Source organism: Cydia amplana, chromosome 5 (assembly GCF_948474715.1).
Source record: "Cydia amplana chromosome 5, ilCydAmpl1.1, whole genome shotgun sequence".
NCBI classification, from domain to species: domain Eukaryota; kingdom Metazoa; phylum Arthropoda; class Insecta; order Lepidoptera; family Tortricidae; genus Cydia; species Cydia amplana.
Window position 1 is genome coordinate 12,525,520 of NC_086073.1, and position 13,857 is coordinate 12,539,376.

General features: G+C 35.7%; 1 protein-coding gene across 1 annotated transcript; it reads left to right on the forward strand.

Moving 5' to 3' along the window:
- Positions 1-674: 674 nt before the first annotated feature.
- Positions 675-12,934, forward strand: LOC134648081 (uncharacterized). The gene is made up of 14 exons (XM_063502532.1): positions 675-925; positions 1,302-1,458; positions 1,938-2,067; positions 2,236-2,367; positions 4,742-4,852; positions 4,930-5,035; positions 5,372-5,476; positions 7,017-7,181; positions 7,626-7,782; positions 8,215-8,344; positions 9,025-9,156; positions 11,570-11,680; positions 12,161-12,266; positions 12,783-12,934. Exons 1-14 carry the CDS (start codon positions 787-789, stop codon positions 12,932-12,934), a joined length of 1,833 nt encoding a protein of 610 aa, XP_063358602.1. The 5' UTR covers positions 675-786.
- Positions 12,935-13,857: the final 923 nt, after the last annotated feature.

Here is a 13,857-nt window from a genome sequence, read left to right on the forward strand (position 1 = left end):
AGATAGGTTTAAAATAAACTTTGTAACTATTTTAAAACTCTTGACGTAATTGCACAAAGGGGTTTGGCGATTAAGTGTAGCGTTCAATGCTGTGGTCCCAGTTGTGTTACGTATATAAGCATTCACGCATATAATGGCTACTTGTTTAACATCCTCATTAACACAGCGTCGAAACTAAATATTTACCTACTAATGATAGAAAGTTGCTATTTTCAAGATAAGTAACTTTCATAATGTAGACAAGCAATGAGGTCTGTCATAAACATAAAACTGAAAAGTAATAAAATGAAAAATAGTTTAGTTTAGCTTTTATGATGACACACATTTCTTTACCGTCCTAGTTCGGTAATTAGCACAATACGTCCCTATGTCGAAGTATTAAAGGGCCATATGTACTGTAAAATGTTGCATGTATGCTCATAGGGACAAGGAAGCGAAACGTGGACCAAGCGGCAACGAGATAGGGAGCGTCTGGAAATATTCTTAATGTGGTGCTGGTGGTTAATGAAGTCGATAACCTGGAAGGAGAAAAATCCAATAAAGAGGTTGGATATGGTGAAAGAGAACTGTGCCTTTGAAAACAATTGAGAATACGAGTAGAATATACAATACATATCTTTATCTTTATATTAGCCGTATTTTATATCGATAATAATAAGCATTACGAGTAAGTCACCGTTATCGAGTGCTTAAACACACAATGACAGATAAATGAGTGATATCGGGTTACCGTGCTAGATATCCCACAAATTAAGTTTATTCGATTCTGAAAGTTAATTCAGCAATATGTCTGTGCGACCTTTGCCTCCAGTGCTTGCAGAAAAGGCTCGAAAAGAGCTTAATGAAGACCCTCAGAGGCTTCCCAATGACTTACAACATATAAAGGATTGGATAGCCAAGCAGCCGCATCTTAAAGCAAGAACCGGTAATATTATTGCACAATAATATCAATTTTTGAACTAAGGAGTTGGCGCTGACAGTGTTCAAATAGTTATTTTCGATACTAGTGCGAAAAAGAAGAAATTCGAAACGAGTGGCGACTAATTAAAACACGACCGAAGGGAGTGTTTTAAATCGACACGAGTTGCGAATTACCTATTCGCACGTGTATCGAACAACGTTTTACAGTACACATGGCACTTTAAAGTTTCGACATACGCACGAAAAGTGCTATTTTACGCACTAGTGCGGAAAAGTAGCCCCATATGTACCTACTGTAAATGTATTTTTTTTAAACTTACATATTACATTCATTAATCTCGAATTGATTTACTGACGCGTGTACGTTGTTTTATTTCTAGACGATCAATGGCTGACTACATTTTTACGAGCCTGCAAATTTAGTTTGGAACGGGCAAAAGAAAAAATTGACTTATACTATTCGGTTCGTACTACGGCACCAGATTTCTTTCAGCTTACGCCAAAAAACCCGCGATTTTGGGAAATTTTGGAGACTGGGTAAGTTTATCAAAAATATAGTTAGAACCTAAAAGCTTTTAAATGTACAGTACGTATTCGTGTATAAAAATCTAAAAGTATATACATAATAGAATAGGTACAGTCTCTTGCATATTTAAATAACAAATATCTGGGCGACCGAGCTTTGCAAAACATATAAAAACTCAAAAACGCGCGTTTTCCCAGGGATAAGACCTAGCTAGATCGATTTTTTGCCCCCAAAAACCCCTATATAGCAAATTTCATCGAAATCGTTAGAGCCGTTTCCGAGATCCCCGAAATATATATATAAATACATAAATAAGTATACAAGAATTGCTCGTTTAAAGGTATAAGATAAATAAATAAGTAAATAAATATACAACAATTGCTCGTTTAAAGGTATAAGATAAACATTATCTACAGTAAGAAAACAATTGATTAAAGATAAAGTTTTCATTAATATTTGTTTAGATACAGGATACTTTTGATTTTTACAGGTCTTTTCTTCCTTTGCCAAAAGTTGCCGCTCCTGGTTCTCCTAAGGTATCAATTATCAGACCGGGAAGATATGATCCCGACAAATTCTCAATATCGGAAGTGATGTCAGTTTCCAATACGATAGAAAAGGTAAAGATAAAGATAAAATTTATTTCATTGAAAAATATCCAACAATTACAAACAATCATAATACGCTTAAATAGTAATGGACATAGTCGTATTAAAAGTACATAGTTTAAGTTAGTAGGGTCGACTTGAACTTAAACATTTTGGTGCTTATTTGATGTTTGTTTGCAGATTATGTATTTGGAAGATGATGATGCTGTCGTATCAGGGGTAATGGGCGTACTTGACTTAGAAGGAGTTACTATGGGACATTTCTTACAAATGACCCCACTACAAATGAAAAAGATGGCGGTTGTGAGCCAGGTAACATTTTACAGCGCTTTTAAAACACCACATATATGTATATTTTATACATGACGTCAAAGACAGATTATAGATATGATGACCTATTGTGTCCAAAGAGTAAAAGTAAGTATAATAGGTAAGATTAAGATTGTGTCTGTAAGTTACCGTAGCGTAAAACGGTCCTACTTTGCTCCAAAATTGGCTCCAATTTAAGGAAATTTTAAATATTTTTTAAACTGTTCCTCATTTAAATATTTACACAAATTGAATATGAAGAAGAACATCTCTTGTGACATATTTCATCGATAAATCAACTTTATGAAATGTTGTTTTATATAAGACGAAGCTTTGAATACGGGGCACAACGTACTCATTGTTGGGGGTATTTTTGCTCCTACCTATAGTTCACTTAGAGGTGCAAAGTCACCCCATTGTGCCCAAATTATTAGACCCCGCCAAGAAGAGATTAATTTTATGACTAAAGTAGCAATTCAAAAAATATATACAATTTCGTTTATCTAAGTATATAAATAATAATATAGAAATATCATGGTTGGATATAATAAACGAAAAGTCTTTTTTTTAAATTGGAACATAGTTACCCATCAAGGAGCAAAGTAGGCACATTTTACGGTCCATCTAATTAGAAAACCAAAGGATATGCTTATAAGTTAAATAATATCATGTACCTATCCCCTCATGTACCCTCATGTACCTAATAATGTGTTAACAACATAATAATTTAATTGACCGAAGCGTAGCGAAGGTCTACGTTTTGACTCGGGCATTTTGCTTTTGTATGTCCGGATGTTCTCCTCTACAGGTCGCAATTCTTAACCTATTTTCGTGAAATTTTGTGACCGAATTCTATGACTAAATAAAAAAAAATTGTCGATCCGGTTTTTGCAAATTTTTCAAAATGGCGGAGTCGTGATAGCTCTCGCCTAAACAAATAGTCGTATCGGTATCATAAGAGTTTTTTCTTTTTGAGATATGTTTATAGATTAAATGGCCAAAAATTCAGAAAATTTGTATCGCTAGTTTTGGCGGTATTTAGATATTTAGTTTTTACTTGAGAATGAGTACCTAAATTTCGTCAGCTTTAGTAAGAACTATAATGGCGTATTTTGCAAACGTTCGCTTTTTTGTTTGCATCGGCAGGTCCCTGGTTCCATCCCCAGTAATTGTATACTGCTACATAACTTTTTGTATTTTTTTTATACTTAAATTTCGTATAAGTAGTTGTTTTTTATTTTATTTTTTATTTTTAAAAAATGAAAAATTTCGTATTTTTTATTTATCAAGCGCGGGTTAAGCGTATTCGTTTAATTTTTGTTTGTAGCTTTATGTAGTTTTTAATTTTTTGTTTATATTACATGTACTATACCTATATTTTAATAAATATTTTTGCCATACATTTATTCAGTTTTAAGCTCTGCTCGCGAGGTGTACAGCTCACAGAGCCACTAGTTTTTATTTTGAATATTTTGTATTTATTGTTTGACATGTAAATGAAATGTACATTTACGAATAAATCATCTGAAATCTGAAATCTGAAATGCTAGTAACGAGTAGGTACCTATATCCTAAATCAGTTCTGAAGGGGTCTGGGATAGATATCTTGCTCACAATAGTCACAATTTAGAATTTCAAAACGTAAAATTTTTACAAGACGGCTGTCACAGACTCGTTAAATGTTATATTCATATTTTTTCTTCACACTTGTTAATAAAGGCCAAAGAGTAGGTAGTATTTCACGCAGATGTAGCGAAAAAAATAAGGATGTAACATTTGTTTTTTTTTGTTGCTATGCCCCGAAATCATATGAACTAAAAAGGTCAAAGTTAGGTACACTTTTAAAATTATACCTACTTGGTCAACCAGATCTTGACAGTAGAAAAAGGCGGCAAATTTGAAAAATGTAGGCGCGAAGTGATATCGTCCCATAGAAAATTTGAATTTCGCGCCTTTTTTTACTGACAAGATTTGGTTGACCAGCTATAGTGTTTTTTATTATTAAATTTCTTTTATTCATAATTTAATAGCTGATTAAATATTTTTTACAATATTAAATCGTAGCTGTGTGACTGATAGTAAGTTTACCTTGATGGTGCATATGCATACCCGTGAGGGATAGAACTGACGCAATGCGACGAAATTAAAAACAAGTTTTAACATTTCTGACAACATACCAGAAACAACCTACGTAATTTAGTCGGATTCATTGCTGGTGGGTAACAATAATAAGTTAATTATTTTGATGTGTCACTAAGGACTTTTTTAGAACTAGGCGTAAATGAAAAATGAGACTAATACAAGAAAAAACAATAATAGCGCTTACTGTAATCCTCCTCTCCACTCCGCTTGATTATTTTACTTAAATAACTTCCAGGATGCGACACCATTCCGTATGAAAGGAGTTCACTATTTGAATACGCCAACAGGGTTTGAGACTATTTTTAACGCAATGAAAGCACTCCTCAATGAAAAAAATAAAAGCAGAGTAAGTGATTATAGTTACCTAAGTAATTGAATAACAATTGACCTAGAATTATTAAAGTAATATATTGAATTTTTCAGTTATATGTCCATAATAAAAACTATGATGCGATGTACGAACATATCCCAAAACATATGTTAACAGCAGAGTATGGCGGTAACGCGGGAACTGAAAAGGACATTATAGGTACGTGCGTATGTATATGTTATCATAAAAACACGTGTCAAGTTAAATACTTCTCCATTTAAACCAGTTTTCCCTAAATGTCTTGAACTGAAATAGTTATTTACGATACAAGTGCGGAGAGAAGGAAATTCGCAACAAGTGGTGATAAATTAAAACATGACCGAAAGGAGTCCACCAACCAACTAACCACCACCACAACCAGCAACCAATCTATAAAGGGATTTTTTTTCTGAAAAAACAGTAATTTCTATCTGTTGGAAAATCTTGCTTAAAAGAGCTACGTTGCGTTGATTAATAGTAATATAACTTGTCACTAAAATAATAAACATCTTGCAGATTACTGGAAGAAGAAGGTCCAAGAATACAGTGAATGGTTAGAAGAAGATATTCAGTATCGCACTGACGAATCCAAGAGAGCCGGAAAAGCAAAAACAGCTGAAAGTATGTTCGGCGCTGAGGGTTCCTTCCGGCAACTTCAGTTCGATTGATTGCAAAATACTCTTCAATCTGTTTCTCTTTCTCTCTCTCTCATTGTCATTTTTTATTCCCATCTGGTGGTGGGTTCTGCCTTCCTTATCTTCTCTCTATATTACTTTTGTATACCTATGTAGAATTAATTCCTTTTTGAATAAATACTGTTTTGTTATTTACTTTTTGTTAGATAAGTTAAGATACCTAGTCAATTGTAGCCAAAAATCGACTTACAAAAATCTTACAGCTTGTGTTTCTCCCGTGACGGATTTTCAAAAGTAAGCCGAGATTATTATCTCCTTATTAGGCCGAGGAAAATAACATAGAGACAATAATACTTGCGTTTAAGAAACATCGCACGGCCCCTTTTTTCTTTAGTCAATTTTTATATCGAGAATTAGGGCTCTTAGATGTATTCTAAAATTATTGGATTCAAATTGTGACGACGCGCGACGCAACATTTACAGATTTAAAATAATCCTAGAAAACAATCCAATATAGGTAATTTACCCCAAAAACGTTTATTTTCAAAATATAATTATCTGGCACATTCTAATTAGTAAATACTCCCATGAATACAGTGTGTAAATCTAATACGGACAATAAATCAAACCAGACGTTGAATTTACCCGTGTAATTATGAATAAAAAAGTTTTAAAAGTTACAATTAATTATGATCCTGTAATTAATGATTGATTGAAAATGTACCGAGGATTAATGTACCTACCTACTGCAAACATTACGAGACGTACCTAACATGAGATGACAGATGACATTACGAGATACGAGCTTTTTAAAAAAAGGCATTTTTTTAGGGTATAAAAGCTCGTAACTTGTGTGTCCCTTTAGGTACAGGGCCGAATTATTTTGTATGTTTACTTTCTCATTCATACTTTGTATTTCGAAGCAAAAGACTTCTTAGGTCATATACTAACCACCGTTTAAATGTTTGTATTGAATTTACACACTGTATAAAAAGTATTGAAGGCTTATAATAAAAAAAAGCCTATTCATACTACCGTAAAATGGCGCGAGTAGGGTTCGCGGGGAGAGTTGGGTTATGAATGGGGAGAGAAGGGATGAAAGGGGGGTGAGCTGGGATTTTAAGGCTACTGCTACAAAAATAATGTATTCCAATTTAAAATGGAGCTATAGTAATATGTACCCATAATAAAAAAAATCAATCCAACAATCTTCCAAAATCACCTTTGTATGAAATCCCATCTTACCCCAATTACGAGCGACTACGGGGTGAGGTGGGATTTCCTGTTTATCGTCAAAGGTATGAAATGGAACTGCCTAAAATAAAATACAAACGTCCGGAACACTTATTATATAGGTACACCATTCAGTTTACATATGTCAAAATAAAATGTTATCGAGGTTTGAATGTCAGTTTTGCCCCTACTCACCCCATTTTACGGTATCAACCGGAGTTAAAAAGCGATATATTATCAGAAAAATACTAATCAGTGTGATAATATTAATGTGGGGGATTTATAATAATTAGGACCAAATGTTACTCTACTTTTGACGATGCCTGTTCGACCTTTGTCTCCGGTATTGGCGGAAAAAGCACGTTTGGAACTAAACGAAGACCCTAAAAAACTTGAAGATGGAATACAATATCTCAAGGAATGGATTGCTAAGCAGCCACACTTACGCGCCAGAACCGGTGAGTTTCGATTACGATTATGAAGCTGATAATTAAATCTACTATTTTAAATTTTTGTATTGTGTAAGTAAAGCAATATTTTAAACAGTGAATATAGTTTAGTTTTCGCAAAGAGAATGTTTAATAATAGAAAAAACCATTCTTAAAATGTGCGCCTCTTTCCTGAGCATCTACGGTCCTATGCCCACAACCACATCTAAAACTACAATAGTCTTATACCTTGTCTATGACTATAGTAGAGATAGCATTCAATTCAGTTAAAAAAACATATTAAATTGAAGAATTTTTTTGTACAATAAAGATTGTATATAATAAATAATAGGAATAAGTAAACGAAACACGGTAAAAGTACCTTACGAAAATGTTTTTATTTGTGAATGAATTATCTATTATGTTATTTGTGTTACCTACATACCTATATGTTTATTTGTAAAATGTTTTAAGATGATCAATGGTTGGCTACATTTCTGAGGGGATGCAAATTTAGTCTTGAGCGAGCAAAGGAGAAAATCGATCTAAATTACTCTTTGAGGAGCACTGCCCCCGAACTTTATAGTATAAACCACAGAAATCCTAAGTTTAAGGAGATTTTGAATTTAGGGTAAGTACCTACCTACTTTTTTCGAACTATCAAAACGATATGCTACTATGGGATTTATATGAAACACTAGTAATGTGACGTCACGATCAAATTATGTACATACTCTTTATAGTTTTATACGAGTTTTAAACTAGAAATTTAAAGCATTTATTTACAAACAAGATATATACAGTGGTAATACTAAAATAAATTAAAAACTAGCTTAACCTAGAAATTGTCTCTAAAAATAACTGTCTACGTTTATCTATTAATCTTCTGGTGCTTTATTTCTTGCACATTGTAAAATAATTTATTTTAAATACAGTCAAATAACCAAATCAAATATTAATCAAATAAAGTCAAATATTAGGTACATTTAATTAGATTATGTGACCTCGTACGACTGAACTAACCTGTTAATAATGTTAATGCTTTTGATTATTCCGTTTTCAGCTGCGGTCTCGTTTTACCCAAATCACTGAAGCCCACCGATCAAAGAGTAGTATTAATCAGGCCCGGTGCATATGATCCTGCCAAATATTCTCTTACTGACGTTATGTCAGTTATGGGTATTATAATGCGGGTAGGTTAGATATATCAGTTTAAGATTTACATTTTAGTCTAGTATAGGTGAACCAGGATCTATTAAGGGTGCGCCATGTTGCGGAATTTCACTGGAACTAATTTTTTCACACTACACTGAATTGTCACCCTATACATGAGGATAACAGCGCCCTCTTGACAATTATCATATATTACTGGTCAGGCTATAATTGAAAAAAAAAAAAAAATACGTTGAAGCGAGTGTGAAGTGCGAGAGAAACGCCTCCGTTTCAGGCGGCTTACCGCGAAAATAGAAATTCACAATTTGCGTGGATCTTTCTTTTTTACTCCAATGAAGGCGTAATTAGAGTGACAGAGAAAGATGCCCGTAATTTTAGAACTTCGATTTTCGCGGTTATAGCCCTGCTTGGGATAATGCTTTCGTGTGTTTTTTTACAACCGATTATCGCGAAAATTTGTGAGCCGTATCGATATGGATTCATTGTTAATAAAACTTTTGAATTAAAATAAAATAAAATGTGGTGAAGCCATGGGGGTTCACAAGGTCACTGAGCCTCTAAAGTGTCATTCTATGGAACTTGCTAACTATGTAAACACAAGTCACTAGTAAATTGGCATTCAGAGACAATTTTAATATGGCGGTTTGTTTACATAGTTAGCAAGTTCCATAAAATGACACTTTAGTTATTTCATTTCCAGATAATGTATGTAGAAGATGATGCGTTTGTGGTGTGCGGCGGCGTGAATATAATGGATCTACAGGGAGCGACTATGGCTCACGCCGCACAGGCCTCGCCGGCTATGATGAAGAAAATGGCTGTTGTTGGCCAGGTAACGCGTCATTGGTTTAAGATTTACAGTGATCTTTAGAATAACAAAGATAAAAATAGGTACAGCAGCTTGAAAAAAAAGTATCTCAAATACATTTTTGTGAAAATACTTAATAGGATTAACCTAAAATACCTATACTATGAAAAATAGACACAAAGGTAGGGAACATGTGATCTCAAAAAAGTCATACAATTCCAAACGTAAAATTATTATTATTATTATTATATAATTATAGGCGAGCAGCTATTGAGCTGATGAGCCTATGTCACACAGCGTCCAGTGTTATATAGTTCAAAGTTTGTATAGTCATATCACTTCACTAGTAATCATCAGTCTAACTTATTGCTTAAAAGCCAATTGTCCAATCTGTTTTTAAACACATTGACCGAGGGGGCAGTCACAACACTATCCGGTAAACGGTTCCAAGCCGCCACGACATGGTTGGACAAGGAATGATATGCAGCTTTAGTAGTAGTGGGAGTGCGAACAATTCGTAGGCTGTGACCTCGGGTCTCGCGGCTGACAGTTCTCTTATTGATTATTTTGTGGATGTCAGGGAGGTTGTAACAGTGGGTGATAATCTTAAAACACTCGATGAGGTCTCCTCTCACTCTCCTAGCTTTGAGTGTGGGCAGCTTCAGTACCTTTAGCCTTTCTTCATAAGGCAAGCGTTTCAGCTTAAAAGGAATCTTGGTGGCTCTTCGCTGCGCACTTTCTAGAAGGTCAATGTCTTTGACGAAATAAGGATTCCATACTTGAAAAGCATATTCTAGCAAGGGCCGGACATATGTTTTATAAATTTTGATAAAAGCTTCAACAGATATGCATTGAAATGAGCGTTTTATAACATACAAGAACGAATTCGCCTTTTTGACTATGTTATTTATGTGCTCACCCCACTTCAGGTTATTTGTAACTGTCACACCGAGATCCTTTTGGGACGTCACCGCTGCAATTGGAGAGTTCCCTATCATGTATTGGACCATAGGGTTTCTTTTACCGAGGTGCAGAACTGCGCATTTGTTAACATTCAATTTCAATATCCACTTCGAAGTCCACTCCGTTAACCGATTCAAATCAGCTTGCAGCTGGCCCGAAGAAACATGAGGGTTGGCAAAGAACTTGCCATCGTCAGCAAAGAAGCACGACTCTGACTCTATTAGTGCTATTAAGTCAGTCACAAATATTCCAAACAGAGTTGGAGACAAGACAGATCCTTGAGGTACTCCACTCAGCACGTTTAGTGGCTGAGACAGGCAGTCGCCGACTCGCACACTGAAGGTTCTGTCTGACAGGTACCCTTCTATCCATTTTAGTAGCTTTCCACGGATTCCAAAATGATCTAGTTTCAAAAGTAGTCTCTGATGAGGAACCTTGTCGAATGCACGTTCAAAATCTAAGTATATAATATCTACTGGGAGGTTAAGGTCCATACTTTCGGTCCAAGCATGTACACAGGTTAAGAGATTAGTAACTGTAGATCTTTTTTGCACAAAACCATGCTGCTTCACCGATATTAAATTTTCCCTATTGAGGAAACCTGTTAACTCCTTGCATATAATCTTTTCCATACACTTGCAGATGATGCTTGTGAGACTTATAGGTCTAAATTTGGATGGGTCGGTTTTGTCACCATTTTTAAAAATTGGGGTTACTAGGGCATGTTTCCAATCCCGGGGTACACAACCAGAGTCAAAGGAGCAATTCATAACTTCTGCCAGTTTCGGGGATATCACCGCAGCAGCCTGCTTCAATACAATACTTGGAAAACTATCAGGGCCAGCAGCCGAGTTAACATCCAAGGCATTCAGGACATCAAAAACTTGCTTTGGTGTGAAAAGTACGTCACATAGTGCGGTCTGAACACGAGCCACCTTATCGACTACAGGATGTACAGTAAAATCCGGTTCCTGAGAGTAAGCTTTATGAAATTCAGCAGCAAAAGCGTTGGCAATGTCTATGGGGTTGGTAAGTAGGTCTCCACTAGGACTTTTAATTGCAGGCGGAATTTCCACTCTGGATGCACTGAGCCTGCGAATGTGGGCATAGAATTTCTTGTCACCGTTTGATAGTATGTTATTTTCGTACCGACTCCTACTTTTTCTAGTCTACTTACTATTTTTTTATTCACCTTATCCGATATCGGATTCCGATAGCATGTCTTTCTTTTAGTTTGTCTGCACCTATGTTGAACGTATATTTTTACTTTGTCTTGTTACTAAATCAGCTTGCCAATCCTAAGTAATGCCTATTCACAACCAGTTGAAGATAAATTAAACACATTTAACGCAAATAAAGAGCTTACTTACTTAAATGTTAGCCAACGAAGATAAGCATTACTAGATTAGGTAACTAGACATTTGCATATAGTGAGAGAGTAGATTAATGAATTGTGTGTATTGTTTAATTTCAGGATGCTTCTCCTACTCGCATAAAAGGTGCTCATTATATAAACACACCTCCGGGATTCGAAACTATTCTCAACATCGGTAAATCATTCCTCAATGAAAAAAACCGAAACAGGGTGCGTATTACTACCTACTACAATTGCGATATTGATATATATATGGTGGTATGGGTATGCCAGGTTCCATGCCTTCAACTTCATAAAATACAAAAAACCGGCCAGGTGCGTGTAGGGCCAAGCATAATGGAGGGTTCCTTACCTTCATAGGATATTAAAAAGGTACCTATACAATCAAAAGGGCGTTACAGTTTTCCAGTAAAATAGCTGTAACGTATGAAAAAACAGACGGATGCACAGATGGATGGACAGACATGACGAAACTATACCTAAGGGTTCTGTTTTCGCCATTTTGGCTACCTACGGAACCCTAAAAACGCAATTTACTCGGACGTTACAATACTCGTAATGATAAAAATAATACATTGTAGGTAACGTTGGTCTGTGTAGGTAACCTAACGACCAAGTCACGTGGTTACTTAGTTTACATTCTTTTAAATTCTGCATGAATTATGGTTAATAGTTACATTTTCATTTCAGTTGCACGTGCATAATAAAGATTTTGAATCGCTGTATAAGCACGTGCCTCGAGAGGTTCTACCCGCGGAGTACGGAGGACACGGAGGCACTTTCCAGGAAATTATAGGTTAGTTTCTTAAGAATGTCTACCCTACACATTAGTGCTAATGGTTGGCACATACGCACATACTTACCTACTTAATGACGACAGTATTGACTTTCCTTACTGTTACCTGAAAAAAAAACGTATATTCGTTAAAGGTGATGATGATAACGCTTCACTCTGACTTTTTCTTTTGCGTTCGTCTAAATTTGTCCATGAGTGCAGTACTCTACAAATTCATTTTAACTGTCAAAATTTACTTATAATTATGTTAACTCCTCTAAAAAGTAGTTTCTCTGGAGGGCCCTATAAATTCTTCCATATTTATAAAGTACTTGTAAAATATAACATAAGTAGAAGTATCTTCTTATAGTCTGTCAAACAACTTTATCAGTAGAAAAAGGCACGAAATTCAAATTTTCTATGGAACGATAACCCTTCGTGCCTTATACTTTTTTTAAATTGGCCGCTTATTTTACTGACGGAAAGGGCTTGCCAGACTATACTTGCTAACATTTTTTTCTTAATTATGCCATTTAGATTACTGGCAGAGGAAGGTCGAAGAGTACAGCAACTGGCTCGATGAGGACCTGAAGTACGGCACGGACGAGGACAAGCGGCCCGGGAATCCCAAAACAGCCCAGGACATGTTCGGCATCGATGGATCCTTCAGACAATTGGAATTCGATTAAACACCCGTTGCCATTTAACACACGTCTCCCATTGCTATTAATTAACACAGGCCACAGACACGACATCCTCTAGACTGAGCATAGTAACGCTACCCCCTCTGCCACAAATATACGGTACTTTTACTCCATCTTCGAGTCAAGTGTCAGAATCCCGTGCCGTGATTGGTCCGTGTCTTTGAACGGACCAATCACGGCACGGGATTCGCTCACCTCGTCCCCCGCACCCCAGTATTTTTGGCAGCATCGGTTTCATGAAATAATTGCTTTAAACTCCGTCTAGAGGATTCCTAGTCTATGACACAGGCCTATATGACACTTTATGTAGTTGAATACTGGCCTCCACACTTGGGCTACTATTTCTAGACCCATGTGGACTAGGTACGGACTAATAATAATATATGAGATGTGGAGCCTTTATACAAAGTACAGCAGGGGTCTCTAAACTGTATGACCCAAGCCAAGGGCCTGCTTAGTGCTTCGTTTTCGCGTGCAAATTGGTAGGCTCGCGGTACGTATTCGGCCTGGGTCCTGTTTCTCAAAAGCTTGTAACTTTTATAATACAAGTGGAAGTCCCTTTCTAACAAAAGCTGTCAAAAAGTGACATCCGCTTGTATTACAAGTTACAAGCTTTTGAGAAACGGGCCCCTGATCGGTGATCAACACAATTTCATTTTTACGATGGATTTCAATACCTACATACAGGTGCCCTAGCTATGTTTAACTTTAGCGATGGGACTACTCGTAAATAAAGCAATTTATAAGTCCTACGAGTTAGATACATTGTGAGTAATCTTAAATAATCAATTTTATATTTTTATACAGTTTGAACGCCTTATGACTATTAATGATTTGGGAGGGTTCTAAAATAATTGAAAATTAATTAATAGTAAATGCCTCATGGACCTATTATTTATACATTTAAG